The sequence below is a fragment of the Vipera berus genome (genome assembly GCF_964194415.1).
Source record: "Vipera berus genome assembly, chromosome: 14".
Classification (NCBI taxonomy): Eukaryota; Metazoa; Chordata; class Lepidosauria; order Squamata; family Viperidae; genus Vipera; species Vipera berus.
Genome location: NC_138217.1, coordinates 4,316,699 through 4,334,383, shown reverse-complemented (window position 1 = coordinate 4,334,383; position 17,685 = coordinate 4,316,699). Strand labels below are relative to the sequence as shown.

The following is a 17,685-nucleotide window of genomic DNA, read 5'->3' as shown; positions in this document are numbered from 1 at the left end:
AGTCTGTGTGTGTGTGTGTGTGTGTGTGTGTGTGTGTGTGTGTGTGTTTTCTCTCTAGTTTCTCAGCTGCAGCAGCCAACCTGTGTTTTCCTCAGCTCTGCCCCTGGGAACAAGGCACGTGATGCCTGCAGGAGCTGACCCAGTTTAACCTCTCCACAAACAGCTTCCTATGTCTTTGCACATTTACATGGACAAAAAGCCCGGCACGCTGTTGTGTGCTCTTGAGGTTCTTACGGGCCATTCCCAGAAAATTTGCAAAGGGAGCTGCAAGGTTTGGAAAAAAAAAAGAGGGAGAGATGAAAGAGAATCCAGAAGATGTTTTGGGAGGGGGGGGGGGACAAGGCAGACACTGGGGTTCCTGGCGCCTAGCAACCCTCCCAGAATATTTTTGCTGACTTTCCAAATGTAAAGGGGTTCATCTCCTGAAGATTGCACAGAAGATTAAAATGTCAAGATTTAGCTGCCTTGTTTCCCTTCCCAGCTTCTAAAGACTGTTTGGTGAACTTAGGAGATCCTTGGCAACTTCGAGATCAGGGTTCCACAGACATGGTAACTTTAAAATGGTGGACTTCAACTCCCAGAATTCCCCAATCAGCTCTCCTTAAGACAGGTGGACATCAGTGCCCAGAATTCCCCAGCCAGCATGCTTTAAGACCGGTGGACTTGCAACTCCCAGAATTCCCTAGCCATCATGCTGGCAGGGGAATTCTGGGAGTTGAAGTCCACAAATTTTTACAGTTGCCAATGTTGCTTTCTGCTGCTTTTTAAGAGAAGCTGTTCCTTCAGAGAAGTTTTGTTTCTTCCCAGTTGCCTCCATCCCCAGAAAATGGATGCATAACTCCCGATTCCTGGATTTAAAACTCATCCTTCCTTGTTGTGAGTTTGAAAAGGCCCCAGATCTCCCCTCGTTCCAGGGATTTAAGCTTTAGGAGGTGGTGTTTTGATCCCATCATAAGATCTAGAAACATGGAAGTTGGCCTATACAGGAATGGCATTCATCTGCAAAAATCAGTTTTAATTCTGAGCTCCCCGGAGCGTTTTCTTTTTAAATTACCCTCTGCAAAGCAGGTTTTGAAAGTAATTCGGCCTCTAAATTTCAATACGAGCTTTCTTCTGTTATTGTTCTGCATCTCAGCACAATAGTGAGGGTTTTTTTTCCGGTCCACTTTTACCTTTATTTGTAAAGTTGGCTGCTGGTGTCTGTTATTAAGGGCTATTTTGTGCTGAAAAAAAAACACCCACCTGCTGAATGCTACCTGAGAAATCGAATTTGTTTTTTTTTACAGCTGAATCCTTTTTTCCAGTCAAAGCGGAAATTCAGCTTCTCCGTTTTGAGAACCGTTTAGCGTCGGCTTCTCGATTCAAGAAGCTGGCTTATTTTGTTTTTATTTTCTTTGAAAAAGAGCAAATGGGATGCTCCTGTTTTGATTCAGATGTTTTCAATCCAGAGTGCCCAAACAGCAGGTTGGTTTCTTCTATCACGAACAGATGCTGCTTTTCCTGCCAAGGGAAGGGATAGTAAAATTGTGTTTGCATGCATCCCGTTTGACTTAGTTCCCGAATTGTCCATTTCCATGCCTTACGTTGGACCATAAATGTTATCTAGGGGAAAAAACCCCCCACAAAAAGAGCTTTGCACGTTGTGTGAATGAAACTGCAAGATTGGAAGTGGCCGAACTAAACTGGGTTGTGTGAATACATCCAAGAGTATCGTGAGCCAAATCAGAGTTTTATCACGGATCCCCCAAAAGCCTTGGAGTCGATTCAGGTGTAGTTAGTCAGCTGTGTGACTTTGGGCCAAACCTCAGGAGATGGTGAGTTGTAGTCCCAACTTAGGCATGAAAGCCGGCTGGGTGACCTTGGGCCAAACACTAGGAGACGGTGAGTTCTAGTCCTGCCTTAAGCTTGAAAGCCGGCTGGGTGACCTTGGCCAATCATCAAGAAGACGGTGAGATCTAATCCCGCCTTAGGCATATAAAAGCTGGTTGGGTGACCTTGGGCCAATCACCAGGAGACAGTTCTAGACCCTCTTTAGACGTGAAAGCCAGCTGGATGATTCTGGGCTAACCCTTCCCTCTCTGCCCAACCCACCTTGCAGAGTTGTTGTGGCAGAAAAATAGGAGGGGGAAGGAGGAGGTATGCTCACAGCCTTGAGATTAAAACAATAAAACTGGGATAAAAATCAATTAAAAAATGAAAAACGCAAGGAAAGGCCCAGAGTTGATGGCATGGCAGTCCACTGTTGCCGCTGTTGGCATTTCGTTGCAAGCAAGCAATTCAGGGTGTGGAGGAACAGTGGCTCTCCCTTGTTCCAACTGTATTTTATCTTCTTTTGCAGAAACCAGGCAATGCGGAAGAAGCTGATCTTATACTTCAAGAGGAGGAATCATGCTCGTAAACAGTGGGTGAGATGTTTTTGCTTCCTTTTGTGAAACCCCAAAACGGGGTTTGGTATGCTTATCATCCTTCGGGAGGCAGGCAGGCTGCAAGCAAGCATCTTGTTCAGAGGCAGAGATGCAGGACAACAAGCAACGGATGGAAACTAATCGAGAGAAGCAGCCTAGAATTAAGGAGAAATTTCCTGACAGTTAGAACAATTAACCAGTGGAACAACCTGCCTCCAGAGGTGATGAATGCTCCAACACTGGAAGTTTTTAAGAAGAGACTGGACAGCCATTTGTCTGAAATGGTATAGGGTTTCCTGCCTGAGCAGGGGGTTGGACTAGATGACCTCCAAGGTCCCTTCCAACTCTTTTATTCTGTATTCCATCTTCTGTTCTGGATAAGAAGTATTGAATGGAAACTGATCAAGGGGAGAAGCAACCTGGAATTAAGGAGAAACTTCCTAGCAGTGAGGACAATTAACCAATGGAACAGCTTGCCTCCAGAAATCGTGGGTGCTCCATCACTGGAGATTTTTAAGAAGAGACTAGACATTCACCTGTCTGAGACAGTATAGGTTCCCCTGCTTGAGCAGGGGGCTGGACTAGAAGACCTCCAAAGTCCCTTCCAACTCCTGTTATTCTGTTATTCAGTGGAATGGCTTGTCACTACAAGTTGTGGGTACTCCAACACTGGAGGCTTTTAAGAAAAGATTGAACAACCATTGGTCTGAAATGGGATAGGCTCTCTTGAGCAGGGGGTTGGACTAGAAGACCTCCAAGGTCCCTTCCAACTCTTGTCATTCTGTATTCTGTGAATGCACTTTCTTTATGAAAGGCCTGAGATGATCTTCGTTTTCTCAAGGCCTTCTTGTTCGGTCTCCTAAATCTGTCTTCAGGGTTAGGGTTGTCTTAGTCAGCCACACTGCACTTAATGCACATGTTCCTTTGGTTTCCATCCCAGGTAGAGACATCTCGAGTTTTGGAGATGCATTTATTGAAAAAAAATCTCTACCTGTCCCTTCGGGTTGCAGATCTTTTATTTATTTATTGAGGACCTGAACCAAGGAATCGTAAAGCGAATGGCAGCGCTCCATATATTGATCTTTCTGCTTTGCTTTGCTTTTGTGTGTGCGCTCTGTTGCATTCTGTGAATTTCAATGGCCTTGTTTTTTAAAGACTGGGAAATCAATAGCTTCACCGTGTTGCACGCCAGGTTTTCCCGGGAAACCTTGCTTCTTGCGAAAGGAAGTGAGAAGAATCCTAGCTGGTTCATGCAGAATTCTGATTCTCATGGAACTCGGTCCGTCCTAAAAACCATGTTTCCTTGATTAAACCATAATGGGGCTAGGTTTGTGCCAAGCCACACACCGTGGTTGTCAATCTGTAGTTGCTGCGCTCACACCCCTCACCGGGATCAAAGGGTGATGTTGCAGGTTGAATGAACTCGAGAACGTTTCTGGTTCTTCCACTAGACCAGGGCTGTCAAACTCAATTTCATTGAGGGCCACATCAGCATTGCGGTTGCCCTCAGGGGACCGGGTGGGTATGGCCTGGGTAGGCGTGGCCTACTGGGTGGGCGTGGCTAGAGTGCGTATGGCCTACTGGGTGGGCGTGGCCAGCTCTACATCGTTTGCATCAAGGGTGCCTATGGGGGCCTGGGCAGGAGTGGGACAGATCTGAGGGTCTCTGGCAGAAGGAGGGTCTCTGGGCCAGGGCCAAGGCAGTGGGGGCCGTTCCCTCACTGTTTCCAGGATGGCTTCGCGGGCCACATGAAACCACTTCGCGGGCCGGATCTGGCCCCCGGGCCTTGTGTTTGACATGTCTGTACTAGAAGTTCTCCTGGATGAGTTTCAGAAGGTGTCAGTTGGACTTGGAAAATCCCTGTTGACTAGATACATTTTCCCGATGGATTTGAGAGTCTTGGAACCTCCTTTTTATGACTTATCTTTCCCTGTCTCTTCAGGAGCAGAAGTTCTGCCAGCGGTATGACCAGCTGATGGAAGCCTGGGAGAAGAAGGTGGAACGCATTGAAAATAACCCCCGGCGCCGAGCCAAAGAGAGCAGAGTCCGTGAATATTATGAGAAACAATTCCCTGAGATTAGAAAGCAGAGAGAACTTCAGGAACGAATGCAAAGGTCAGCTGGTAGTCCATTGGTGGTCTCTCGTGAGATGTACGTTCCCGAGGTGGTTTCCTCCTCCCGGGGACCAAAATCCAGCCATCCATCCCAATCCAGTTTGCAGTCCTCTCTTCTGCTCACTGGGAGCTTTGAAGAGAGAAGGTGGGACCATCACAAACCATCTCAATGACTTTACATACTACTGCAACCTAATGTTACAAAATCCCCTCCCTGGTGGTTTGCTGTCAAATTGCAGTTTTTAATCAAGAGTGGGAATCTGTAAGTAAATTACACAGCGGAGTAGTTCTTTGAAACACAGGTTAATTGGTTTGTTTGCCTTGGAGCCGAGCTTCCGGTTGCGTTGGCGTTCCATCAGGTGAGGGTCTCATCTTCATCCACTCATTTCTTCATCTGGATACCCCCTTCCCAGTAATGTTTTGTGGAGTGTGTAGCTTCTCAAGGGGGCCACCAGAACATGGGTGTTGTGCCAAGGTATGATCAAAACACTCGGGCAAAGACATGCCCACACAAACCTTTCTTGGTAGGGCAGATCAGCTGAATGACTAGAAGGTCTGCCTTTGGCTCATTGGGTCATGCTCCTACACCCCTCCTCCTGGTCTACGTTCCCCCCACCCTCCACCCTCTTGTCTTTCCCAGCATTGATCTTACTTCCTCTTTCTTGGCCCTGGCGGTTGAGGCCGTGGCCAGCGAGAAAAAGAAGGTCTCTCTTTAAGCATTCTGCTCTGCGTTTCTCAGCAGGGGAGGACAGAGAGGCAGCGGATTCTCCATGTCGGCAGCCCGCAGCGAACACGAGGTGTCGGAGATTATTGATGGGCTCTCGGAACAAGAGGTGAGGCTGGGCCAGCAGTTCTCCTGGGCTTCGAGTCCTCTCCTCCTCAGCTCTCCTCTCCCCCTCTGGGGAAGAGCTGCAGCCACCACCGACCTGGAGATGGGAGATGGTTGCTCAGGCTGCTGGCAAATTGCATTAACTTCAGCCCCGGTCTGGATGGATTGGACCACGAGCTTCTCCTGCTTTGCCCTTTGTGCTCTCTTATCTCCTGCTTTGAAGACCTTATTAGGAACCACCAGTCAGAGGCATTTGATGGGCCTCAACCCTCTTATTTTAATTTTTGGGGAGACCTCCCCATTCATTTCCCAGTTGGCCTTTTATAAGATGGAGGCCTGAAGCCAGCGGCTTGATTCTCCCAACCTAGGCAAAACTCAGATGTTCTCCAACGTTTGCTGTTCCAATATTGGTTGTTGGCATAGTCCACCTTTTTGCTGGATCAAGCCAAAGGCCTGTCAAATCCAACTCACCTTGGTTCTATCATGGGCAGCCAGATGTTTCCAAGAAGTCCACCAGCAGGAAATAAAGTCTGTGGTCATCTCTTTTGCCGTAGTCCTCAGATCTCTGAGATGGACTTTCTCAGTATCTGGAGATTCCCATCACTCTTACATAGCTAACATAAACAAAGAAGCTGGGTCAGGTCCAAGAAACATCTCATTTAGCATTGGACTTCCTAAAATGGCATCTTTTGGAAAGTTCGCAAGCTGGAGCTGAAGACTGCAGCTGGTCTCCCATGTCCCATCCAGAAAAATTATATTCTGGGATAGTCTATTTCTGACCATAGAGGTTCCACATAGACGTCATGGAGAGTCATTTATTGGCTTTCCAGCATTTCTGTAACGTACTCAGTGAAACCAACATTAACTGAAATTCACCATTAGCCCTTCATTTCCATCGGTCCCAACAAGACCCACAGGTTTATGAAATGAAGCCCAACTATTGTAAATCTGGGCTTAAACTCTCAGGCTGTGTTTTGGGGTTCCGAGGAAATTCACGACAGTAATTACTTGAAAGGTGGGCAGTCACTTAAATATGAGCCAGCAGTGTGCTGCAGCTGCCAAAAAAGCCAACACAGTGCTAGGCTGCATTAACATAGGGATAGAATCAAGATCATGTGAAGTACTAATACCATTTTACAATGCCTTGGTAAGGCCACACCTGGAATACTGCATCCAGTTTTGGTCACCACGATGTAAAAAAGATGTCGAGACTCTAGAAAGAGTACAGAGAAGAGCAACAAAGATGATTGGGGGACTGGAGGCTAAAACATATAGGGAAGGGTTGCTGGAATTGGGTATGTGTAGTTTAACAAAGAGAAGAGTGAGGGGTGACATGATAGCAGTGTTCCAATATCTCAGGGGCTGCCTCAAAGAAGAGGGAGTCAAGCTATTCTCCAAAGCACCTGAAGGCAGGACAAGAAGCAATGGATGGAAACTAATCAAGGAGAGAAGCAACCTAGAACTAAGGAGAAACTTCCTGACAGTTAGAACAATTAACCAGTGGAACAACCTGCCTCCAGAAGTGGTGAATGCTCCAACACTGGAAGTTTTTAAGAAGAGACTGGCCAGCCATTTGTCTGAAATGGTGTAGGGTTTCCTGCCTGAGCAGGGGGTTGGACTAGATGACCTCCAAGGTCCCTTCCAACTTATTATTATTATAGACCTAACCGCAGTTGGACAAAAGTCCATCTTCTCGCAATCCCAGAGGCCTTATTCCTTGCGTGTCCAACCACACTTGGCCAATAAAAGAATTGTACTCTATTCTATTCTTATTTCCAGGTTTGTCCTCTTGTCAAGGTCTGGGCTATTTCTCCCTCCCTCCCAAATCTTCTGCTTCCTCCCAAGGTCCTCTTTTGTTTTTCCCTCTTCCCTGCCAGAATCTGGAGAAACAGATGCGCCAGCTGGCCGTCATTCCGCCGATGCTTTACGACGCTGAACAGCAACGCATCAAGTTCATCAACATGAACGGCCTGATGGACGATCCCATGAAGGTCTACAAGGACCGGCAGGTGATGAATATGTGGAGCGAACAGGAGAAAGAGACCTTCCGAGAGAAGTGAGTGGAGGGCAGTGCGCCTCGCTTGTCCTTGAGGGTGCAGGCTGAGAGGGGGAGGTCTTCACGCCGAGGAGTGGGGAACCTCATGTCCCTTCCTGGTTTGGAAGTCTAACTGTTCTGTCCCAGCCTACACGGAGTCCTTGTTACGCTCACAAGGAGAAACCCCTCTTCCAAGAAACAAGAAAAAACCAACCCTTTTTATTCTCACAGGCCTGAGTCAATGTCCAAGGCAAACAAACACAGTTCACAGAAACTCGATCCTCAACACGAATGGTTGCCTTTGGCAACCAGCATCTCCACACCTTCCCTTTTATTATTCAGCCAAGGCCTGGCTTCCTAATGCCTTCTCCTTTGCCTTTGGTGCCGCCCCATTGCATTCCTCTGTCCCCCTCGCTTCTCTTGCCTGCGCATTTGTGCATCCTGGATTTGTCCCAGCTGTTCCTCATCACTATCCAACTCAGGCTCCCAGCACAGCTGTGTCTCAGCCTGAGCGCGAGTAGAGGGGCCAGGCTCTTTGTCAGACTGTAAGTCTTGGAGCTCCTCAGAGCCTTCCTCTGACTCTAATGTCACTCCAGGCCCCTCCTCCTCCTCCTCTGATTCCTCAGACTCAGCTGCCAGATCCACTGGCTGACAAGGAATCACAACACTAACTCTCTTCATTCCCAACTTGCGTGGCCCGTGGCAAGAGATTTGGGGATGTATGGCTCAAAGTATCTGTCGTCCTCTCCTCTTAGCAACTGGTGGAAGTTACAATGGACCTCCTAAAAGCTACTTAGGACCCAGTTCTGGAGTTCCAACAGCTCCCCACATGATCACATGACTGCATTTGGGGGGGGGGGGGCTTGGCAACCCTGATGACTGCTGACAGCATTCCATAGTTGCCTGATGGCAGTTTTTGCCAGTTTCTGGCTTTTTCTGCTGGTTTTGGACAAAAACAAACAAACAAACAGCCATAGAAATACCTGGATTGACTTAAGGACCCCCACTTTCACTAAGTCACCATGTGTTTTTTTGCCTTGCAACAACCGCAGAAAAGTTGTAAAATTGGCTCCAGTTATATAGATGGCTCAAGTTACAACCATCATTACAATGGAAATTCTGGGTTCCGGTTTGGTCCTACGTCAAGTAGTACCTGCACAGAGGATCTGTAGGACACCCCTCTCCCCTCCTCTGCTGCGTACCGTTCCAGCCCAGCTCTTGCTTCTGATGGTTATTTAGAAAGAAGCAACAGTTGGGTTTCTCCAACCAAACATCTTCATGGTTATTTTCCTTAAATCATTCCTTTGGCTCTTCTGCTTCCAGGTTCATGCAACATCCAAAGAATTTCGGTCTTATCGCCTCCTTCCTGGACAGGAAAGTAAGTGGATTTCTTGGATTCCTTTTCCATGATTGCCTTTTATCGAAGCAAGTTTTCCCCCCCACTTGATTCTTTCTTGTGAAGGAATCTCTTGGACCTTCTGTGAAGAAGCTGTTGGAACTTCTTGGTTGCCTTCCCAAATTCCGTTTATTCAGACTAACGCACCCTGCAAACTCAAGGGGGGCATTTGTTCCCAATGTCCAGTATAAAACCAGAAACCTGGCCTGGGACAGCTGTTTCCAAGGAAACTCTTGAGGAAAGTGGTCCACCCCTTCCGCTAAGCGTTGGCCATCCTGGTTTGCCAATCCTCTTGTGGGTTGTGCTTTGAAAAGGAACAAACACGCTTCGATGGCATCAGAAGGTCCACATTGTGTTATTCCAAGTGTGCTTCCCTCCCACACCTCTGTTATCAAGTATCATCTACGTGTGTGTGTGTGTTTTTTTCTTTTTCTAGACAGTGGCGGATTGTGTCCTATACTACTATTTAACCAAGAAGAACGAGAACTACAAGAACTTGGTCAGAAGGAATTACCGCAGGCGAGGAAAGAACCAGGTAAGGAAATCCAGTGTGAAGCTGGAAGTGTCTGAGGACTCTGAGAGATCAGGCAGCAACATCTTGAAGGTCTGAAGGCCTCTGGTTCTTTGTCTTCTCCACCTTGATCTAGGAGAACCTGTCATCAGAGGTGCCCCAAACTTTTCTTTGAGAATACACAACAAATGTTTTACCGCTTGATTTGCTGTGTTTTCTCCAGAGGGAAAAAAAAGCCTCCAGATTTTTTCCCCACACATGCTCTGTTGCGAAGTCGTGTCCGACCCATTGCGACCCTATGGACAACGTTCCTCCAGGCCTTCCTGTCCTCTACCATCTTCTGGAGTCCATTTAAGCTCACGCCTACTGCTTCAGTGACTCCATCCAGCCACCTCATTCTCTGTCGTCCCCTTCTTCTCTCGCCCTCAACCTTTCCCAGCATGAGGCTCTTCTCCAGTGAGTCCTTCCTTCTCATTAGGTGGCCAAAGGATTTGAGTTTTAGCTTCAGGATCTGGCTTTCTAAAGAGCAGTCAGGGTTGATCTCCTCTAGGACCGACCGGTTTGATCGCCTTGCAGTCCAAGGAACTCGCAGGAGTCTTCTCCAGCACCATAGTTCAAAGGCCTCAATTCTTTGGCGCTCGGCCTTTTTTATGGTCCAACTTTCACTGCCATACATTGCAACTGGGAAGACCATAGCCTTGACTATACGCACTTTTGTTGGCAGGGTGATGTCTCTGCTTTTTAGTGTGCTGTCTAGATTTGCCATGGCTTTCCTCCTGAGGAGCAAGCGTCTGTGTAGAACTTCATAAACCTCCATTATTCCCAGAGAAACTAAACAGCTGAACCCAACCAATTTTTGGACAAAGTTCTAGTTGTTGTTGTTTTTTCCACCACAGCTTTAACAACAACCTTGTTTGCCCTAGTTTTGCCTTTTGATCAGGAGTTCTGCAGCTTAAATAATGGTGGAAAAATTCCGTTCTAGACATGACTGAGGGATGTCTTCAGTGCTTTTGTTTAGCATGGCGAAGGATGAGTTTGTTGAGTGTTAAAAAAGCCAATATTAAGGGGAAAACCCTGTTTAGCAAAAGAACAACAACAAAAAAAAACAGCTGGGGGAATCCAGATTTATAATTCTTCCTGTTTATTCCTGGAACTGCCTTGTTATTTTCGGAGCTCCAGAGCTGGTTAATTTAGTCTGAGACGTTTGTTAGGGTGCCAGACTTTGCTAGTTCACTTTTAGCCATTTTGATGTAAGAGCATCCAGAGATTAAATAAGAGATCGAAAAATTGCTTGGAGAACAGAGAAGAAAAACCAGGAATTAGCAAGGGGGGAAGAGATAGACCCCTGTAATACAGGTAGTCCTCGACTTAGGAAATTGAGCCCAAAATTTCCGTTGCTACGTGAGATATTTGTTGAGTGAGTTTGTTGCCCCATTTTAGGTTCTTTCTTGCCTGCAGTTGTTATGCGGATGACTGCGGTTGTTAAGTTAGTTGCCAAATGTCTGAATTTTGATCATGTGACCATGGGGAGGCCGCAACGGTGAAAAATGGTAATCAGTCAGTCGTTTGAGTGCCGTCGTTAACTTCAAACTGTTGCAAGTTGAGAACAACCTGCATTTGCAAAATGCGTGCTAGGAAAAATGCGTTGCAGGCGACGAAATGTTCCGCTCACTTTACAGTTTCTGCTTTTTCCCTGGGAAGGAGCAGAGAGGTTACTTTTAGAGGATCATTTCACGCTCATTTGTGGTCTGTGTGGGTGGGAGGTTTAAAAGCTTAATAGTTTGGAGATTTTGTTGCCCTTATTTTTTTTGGGGGGGGGGGAGGATTTTGTTTTCCTCTGAATTTTTGTAAATCTCTCAATTGCCTGTTATTGTTGGATCCTCAAGGGTTTCCTTTTGGTGGCACGCGTTCCTTGGGGAGGTGGCGCGTAGCGATGGGAATTCTCCTGCTCCCTTAATGGCTCATCCCAGACATTTCTCAGAAAAGCCTCCTTAGGCCATTTGTGCAGGTGGACTTCCTGTTAAGTTCAAGAGTAGCCTGGAGGTTGGGGGAAGGACGAATTGGTCCACCTTCCCCAAGCCTGTGAACTTCTTCGTTGCTGCCTGAACGTGGTGGTTTGCTTGTGGACATTTCATGATGCAACTGAGTTCCGTTATCACTGCTAGAAGGGAATGGGCTTTCTGGAAAGGAGGAGGTGGAGGAGATGATGCTCTTTACATGGGGCTGTCCTTGAAGAGCACCCGGAGGCTTCAACTGGTGCAAAATGCGGCCGTGCGGGTGCTTATGGGAGTATCTCGGTACTCCCATGTTACACCACTGCTGCGCGAGCTGCATTGGCTTCCGGTGACCCTCCGGGTGCGATTCAAGTACATGGCTTAGGCCCGGGGTACTTGTGAGACCACCTGCTGCCATTGTCAACCTACCATCGCCCAGTTCGCTCCCACAGAGTCGGCCTCCTCAGGGTGCCGTTGGCCAGGCAATGCCGGCTGGCGACCCCCAGGGGGAGAGCCTTCTCTGTGGGCGCGCTGGCTCTCTGGAATGAACTGCCTCCGGAGCTGCGGACGGCCCCTGACCTTCGGTCCTTCCGCCATGACCTGAAGACATGGTTGTTCCAACAAATTTTAAATTTAAATTTAAATTTAAATTTAAATTTTTTTTAAATTAATTTCCATTTAATTTAAATTTAAATTTAAATTTGTTCCAACAAGCGGGCCTGGACTGATCATGGTTTTTTAAATTTGGTTTTTATCGGCTTAAATTGTCCTTTATTTCTTTATTTCTTGTTTAATTCTTTTTTAATCTTTGTACTCTATGTTTTTTAATTTTTTATTGTTGTGAGCCGCCCTGAGTCCTCAGGGAGAAGGACGGCATATAAATATAAATTTAATCAGATCAAATCAAATCAAAATCGAGATCCTTGGTGTTCCCTGAACTTGTTGGTCTTCTTTCAGACGTTTCTTGACCCAACTAAGTTACACATCGTCAGTGCTAGAAGGGAATGGGGTTTCTGGAATGGGGGAGAACGAGAGGAGGAGGAGGAGAAGATGGTGGTGGTGGTCCTTAGTGGTCCCTGAACTTGGTGGGTTTTTTTGCAGATGTCTCATGACCCAACTAAGTTACATCATCAGTGCTAGAAAGGAGTGAGGTTTCCAGGGAGGAGGAGGAGGAGGAAGACTGTGGTGTCCTTGGTGTTCCTTGAACTTGGTAGCTTGCTGGCAGATGTTTCATGGCCCAACTAGGATACATCATCAGTAACATCTAGGTCACTAGATACACATACTAGATAATATGAGAATGTTACTTGGTTGGGTCATGAAATGTCTGCAAAAAACCCACCAAGCTCAGAGAGCATCAAGGATCCCACAGTCGTTGTCTTCCTCCTCCTCCTCCTCCTCTTCCACCCTTTCTTCTCCTCCACTCCCTAAATCCCACTCCCTTCTAGCACTGATGACGTCACCTGGATTGAGTCACGAAACTTCTGCAAAAAAACCCACCAAGCTCAGAGAGCATCAAGGACTCCACTCTTGAACCTGAGTTAAAGCGAAGATCCTCTAATTGCAGAGTTCTTCAATGTTTCCGGCTTTGCGGGCTGGCGTGGGGGGAAGGAGAAGGGATGGTTCCACGCAAGAGTCTGGCAAGCGTGTGCGCACAGCTCCATTTGCACGAGCGGCGTGCATGCGCGCCTCTGCCTCTCACTTAAACGGAGTGCATGGACGTTCTCACGCACTGCTCTTGCAAGTGAGGACACGGATGCGCTCGTGGTCTGATTGCAAACCCCTCACGGTCCACTAGTGGGTCACGGCCCACAGATTGGGGACCCCTGTTTCCTCTATCCCTCAAGTTCATTTTCTAAAAACAACGGAAGGACTGTAAAGGTAAAGGTAAAGGTTCCCCCGCACATGCGTGCTAGTTGTTTCCGACTCTAGGGGCCGGTGCTCATCTCCGTTTCAAAGCCGAAGAGCCAGCGTTTGTCCGAAGACGTCTCCGTGGTCATGTGGCCGGCATGACTAGACGCCAAAGGCGCATGGAACGCTGTTACCTTCCCACCGGAGTGGTCCCTATTTTTCTACTTGCATTTTTACATGCTTTCGAACTGCTAGGTTGACAGAAGCTGGGACGCGTAACAGGCGCTCACTCTGGACTGTAGAGACTTTCCATTGGAAGCTGGATGAATTGCAAAACAGCCTTCCTACTAGGAAGCTTTGCATCATGCCAAGAAGATGGGAGAGAGAGAGAGAGAGGGGGGGGGAGAGGGAGAGGGAGAGGGAGAGAGAGAGAGAGAGAGAGAGAGAGAGAGAGAGAGAGAGAGAGAGAGAGAGAGAGAGAGAGAGACCCAGTGAAGAATGGATGGGTGGATAACCACGTGTTGCTATGTGTCTTGGATTAACCAACACATACGAGGGGATGACTAATGGAGAGCTGGCAACACAAGCATTCTTCTAGGTTTATCCTCCCATTTCCTTCCTGTCTTAGTCAGCATGGCCAGGAGCGAGGGACAGGAGGACCTGTCCGTCATGAAAGATGGAGGGCCATTTCTTTGAAAAGATGCAGAGCTACCCAACTACTCAAAGGGTCAGTCCTGAAAGAGGGAGGAGGATCTCTTTGAAAGGGTCCAGAAATACGGGAGACTTGATCATTGGCGCCTCTCTTCCTGGAACTGGCTGACACCAGAGATCTGGGTGGATTCTTCTCTGCTGGTTTTAAAAAAGCAGTCAAAGTAGAACTTTTTTTTCCCGTGGAGCTCTTCATTCTGATTGGGTAGATTTCTGGAGATTCCTTTCAACAAACAGTTCATTTAGCGGCCGTTCAAAGTTACAACGGCACTGAAAAAAGTGGCTTTTTCCACACGACCGACCGTTGGAGCAATTTCCCTGTGGGTCACAGTGATCAAAATTTGACCGCTTGACACCCGATTCATATTTATGAGGGTCGCAGTGCCCTGGGGGAATTATTTGATCCCCTTTCGTGATCTTCTAACGAGCAACGTCAGTCAACAAGGAAAGTCAGACTCACTTACACAACAGTGTTACTAGCTTAACAACTGCAAGGACTCACTTATCAGCTGCGACAAGAAAGGTTGAGAAATGGGGCAGAATTCACTTCACAGATGTCTCACTTAGTGACAGAAATTTTGGGCTCAGTTTGGCCGTAAATGGAGCATTACCTTTGTTGTGTGTCTTTGTGGATTTTATCTGACTAACTGGCTGGCAGACCTTCTGGAAGTCAGCAGTAGATATTTTTGAAAAAATAAACATTCAAAAGGAAGGGAGATCTGGAGAGCAACTGATTGGCAATCTACTCAGAAGTCAGTGGTATCTAAAAACCTTTAGAGTAGAGTAGAATAGAGTAGAGTAGAGTAGAGTAGAGCTGGAAGGGACCTTGGAGGTCTTCTAGTCCAGCCCCCCGCTCAAGCAGGAGAACTATACCCTCTCAGACAAGTGACTGTCCAGTCTCTTCTTAAAAATCTCCAGTGATGGAGGGCCCACGATTTCTGGAGGCAGGTTGTTCCACTGGTTGATTGTCCTCACTGTCAGGAAGTTTCCCCTTAATTCCAGGTTGCTTCTCTCTTTGGTCAGTTTCCAACCGTTGTTTCTTGTCCTTCCCTCTCATGCTTTAGAGAATAACGTGACTCTCTCTTCTTTGTGCAGCCTCTCAAATACTGGAATACTGCTATCATATCTCCTCTATTTCTTCTTTTCTTTAGACTAGCGGCTAGCCAAACCCAAGTCCCGCAGCCGTTCTTCATATGTTTTAGTCTCCAGGCCTTGGATCATCTTAGTTGCTCTTCTCTGAACTTTTCACAAACTCTCAACATCTTTTTTTGTGATATGGTGACCAAAATTGGCTGCAGTATTCCAGGTGTGGTCTTAACTAGGGCTTTATAAAGCGGTACTAATACCTCACGTGATCTTGATTCTATGCCTCTGTTTATACAACCCAGGATTGTATTGGCTTTTTTGGCTGCTGCTGCACACTGCTGGCTCATATTTAAGTGATCGTCCTCTACGACTGCAAGGTCCCTCTCACAGATGAATAGTTAAGTTAGGGTTAGGTTAGTTTTAATAATGTTTTGGGTTTGGGTAGGTTGCATTGAGGGTCTGAAGTCTGCTTGGATTGTTTGGTGGCTTAGCTTTTTACTACACATACACACAACATTGTAAAAGCAGATTGTGTGACCTGGGTCTCCTTCTTAAGCCAAATAAAGTAGCTAGGATGGTCAGTTGGTTGCTGGCTGTCAAATTAGGGCAGTTTAGGATTGAATGTGTTGTGTGAATGCAAGTTGTTGTATCCCTCTAAAGAAAATGGCAAATCTGCAAGGCAAATAACCCCCTTTGCCCACTTCAACAAACCGACAATTAGGGAGAGAAGAGTTACACACACACACACACACCATCACCACCACCACCAGTGTGTTGACTCATGGTTGAAGAAAACCTGCATTTGTGGTTTGAAACAGAAAGCTGTTTTGACCCAGGACAAGAATGATGTTGTGTGTTTCCTTTGCCTCCCCCTCCCCTTCCTGGAAAGTTTAACACACACACACACACACACACACACACACACACACCCCGCAGAAACATTGGCAGTGTCTAAAGGGGCTTTGTTGTTACCTGGTGGGGCACTGTGCATACCCACACAACTCTCTCTCTCTCTCTCTCTCTCTCTCTCTCTCTCTCTCTCTCTCTCTCTCTCTCTCTGTGCATACCCACACAACTCTCTCTCTCTCTCTCTCTCTCTCTCTCTGTGTGTGTGTGTGTGTGTGTTTGTGTGTGTGTGTGTGTGTGTACAGCATGCCCCCGGGGAGGACTCTGTGACCTCAAAAGCCGGGCACTTAACAGTGGGAGAGCCTTGTGCTGCAGGGTTAATGTTGGCCTCGGTGGAGATGAATCACACCAAGGCTGTAGCCAACGCCGAAGGTTCCCGGTGACGAGAGTGGTGGTTTTATAGCTCATGACTCATCCCGGCTTCTTGACTGGCGCAGAGCGGGCCGTGTTATTCCAGTAGATTGCAAAATCATAACAGGAATGTCGTGGCAAGTCCACTGCTCAACTATGCAAATCCCCAGGAAGCCATTTGAGCCGGAGAGCGTGAAGCACGCCACACGGGGATGGCCGAGCGATGAAGAGGCCCCGGGCACTGCAGGCAGAAGGGACACTGGTAGTGCTGAAGTCCCGGGGAGAACAGGCCTGGGAGGTGAGCGAGTCCCATGAACGAAAGGAGGCGAACAAACATTTAGCTGGGGGGGGAAATCCCCCCCACCCTACTTATTTTACCACTGGAGGCAAGGGGCACCTCTGCTGTCCTTTTCTGCCCCAAAGAAAGGGGGTTCTAAAAAGACTGGTTGACCCCCCCCCCCCCGTAATGGGGAGGTGGGTAGCTTCACGGGGTACGTGCGGGAACCTCTCCGGATACGCGGGAAAGAACCGCTTCCTCTTGTCCCTAATTCACCCGTTCTTCTTTTGAGCAAGAGCTAAACAGAAGGTGGTGGTGGTGGGGGCTGTAAAGCCACACAACCCCTCCCCAACTCTCTGGGCCAGCCAAGGGAGCTTGGAAGCGGTTGTGCTGTTTGTACGCTTGAAGTGTGTCGGAGAGCCAAGCCAAGAACAGGTCCCAAGAAGGGGGAAACACACAGCAGAGGAGGCGCAGCGCAGCAGCGCGGGAGCCAGCCAGCGCTGCTGGCCACACGCTCCGCACACTGTTTACAGGAGCCCCTGTGCTCTGGGGGAGATAAGTTATCGCGCTGGGCTGGGGTTGCCTTGGTGATGGGGATGGGGGAGTGTGCGTGGTGCCCTGGTGTGAGCTTGCACAATGGTGCCGGGAGGGAGGGAGGGGGGGAGGGAGGAGGGAAATGCTGCTGGGATGCTGAATGCCCGGCGGGGCGGGCTAGTGGAGCTGCGCCGAGCACGGGATGCCGCAAGAAATCAGAGCAAAGGTCAGGCGTTGTTTATAATTTATGCGCCGCAGCGGCAGAGAAGAGGCACGGTGCCAGCAGCTGCCAGGCATTCAAAGTTGGGGAGGAGGATTTTCGGCCCTGGGGGGGGGGAGAGAAAGGCGGGGGCTGCGGCAGCAACATAAGAACTGGGAGGATTGGATACACAAGACAGGTTTGTTTGCAACCTGCAGAATGATTGAGTCAGGAGGAAAAGCATGACGTGAGCCCAGAGGAGGAATGTGGGGCCCTGGATGAGTTTGGGGTGGTGAGTCAAAGCCGATTCTGCACGGGAACCAACTCTGGCTACCACGGTGGGTTGCCTCGAATTGGGAAAGGGTCCCGGAGGCCATCCAGCCCCAACCCTTTGCTCGGGGCAGAATTCCTAGTTGGAGCATTCTTGGGTCTTTTTCCGAATTTGCAAATGTCCCTGTGTGGGTTTGGAGGAGGGCCATCTGTGGCATG

The 17,685-nt window shown here is 48.1% G+C and overlaps 1 protein-coding gene across 1 annotated transcript in view; it reads left to right on the top strand.

Moving 5' to 3' along the window:
* Positions 1-17,685, top strand: part of NCOR2 (nuclear receptor corepressor 2) — a 185,122-nt gene that overhangs the window by 65,297 nt on the left and 102,140 nt on the right. The window contains exons 9-14 of the mRNA XM_081339110.1: positions 2,339-2,405; positions 4,348-4,520; positions 5,262-5,352; positions 7,226-7,404; positions 8,707-8,761; positions 9,216-9,314. Coding sequence (XP_081195236.1) covers positions 2,339-2,405; positions 4,348-4,520; positions 5,262-5,352; positions 7,226-7,404; positions 8,707-8,761; positions 9,216-9,314 — 664 coding nt within the window. The remainder of the gene's footprint in view (positions 1-2,338; positions 2,406-4,347; positions 4,521-5,261; positions 5,353-7,225; positions 7,405-8,706; positions 8,762-9,215; positions 9,315-17,685) is intronic.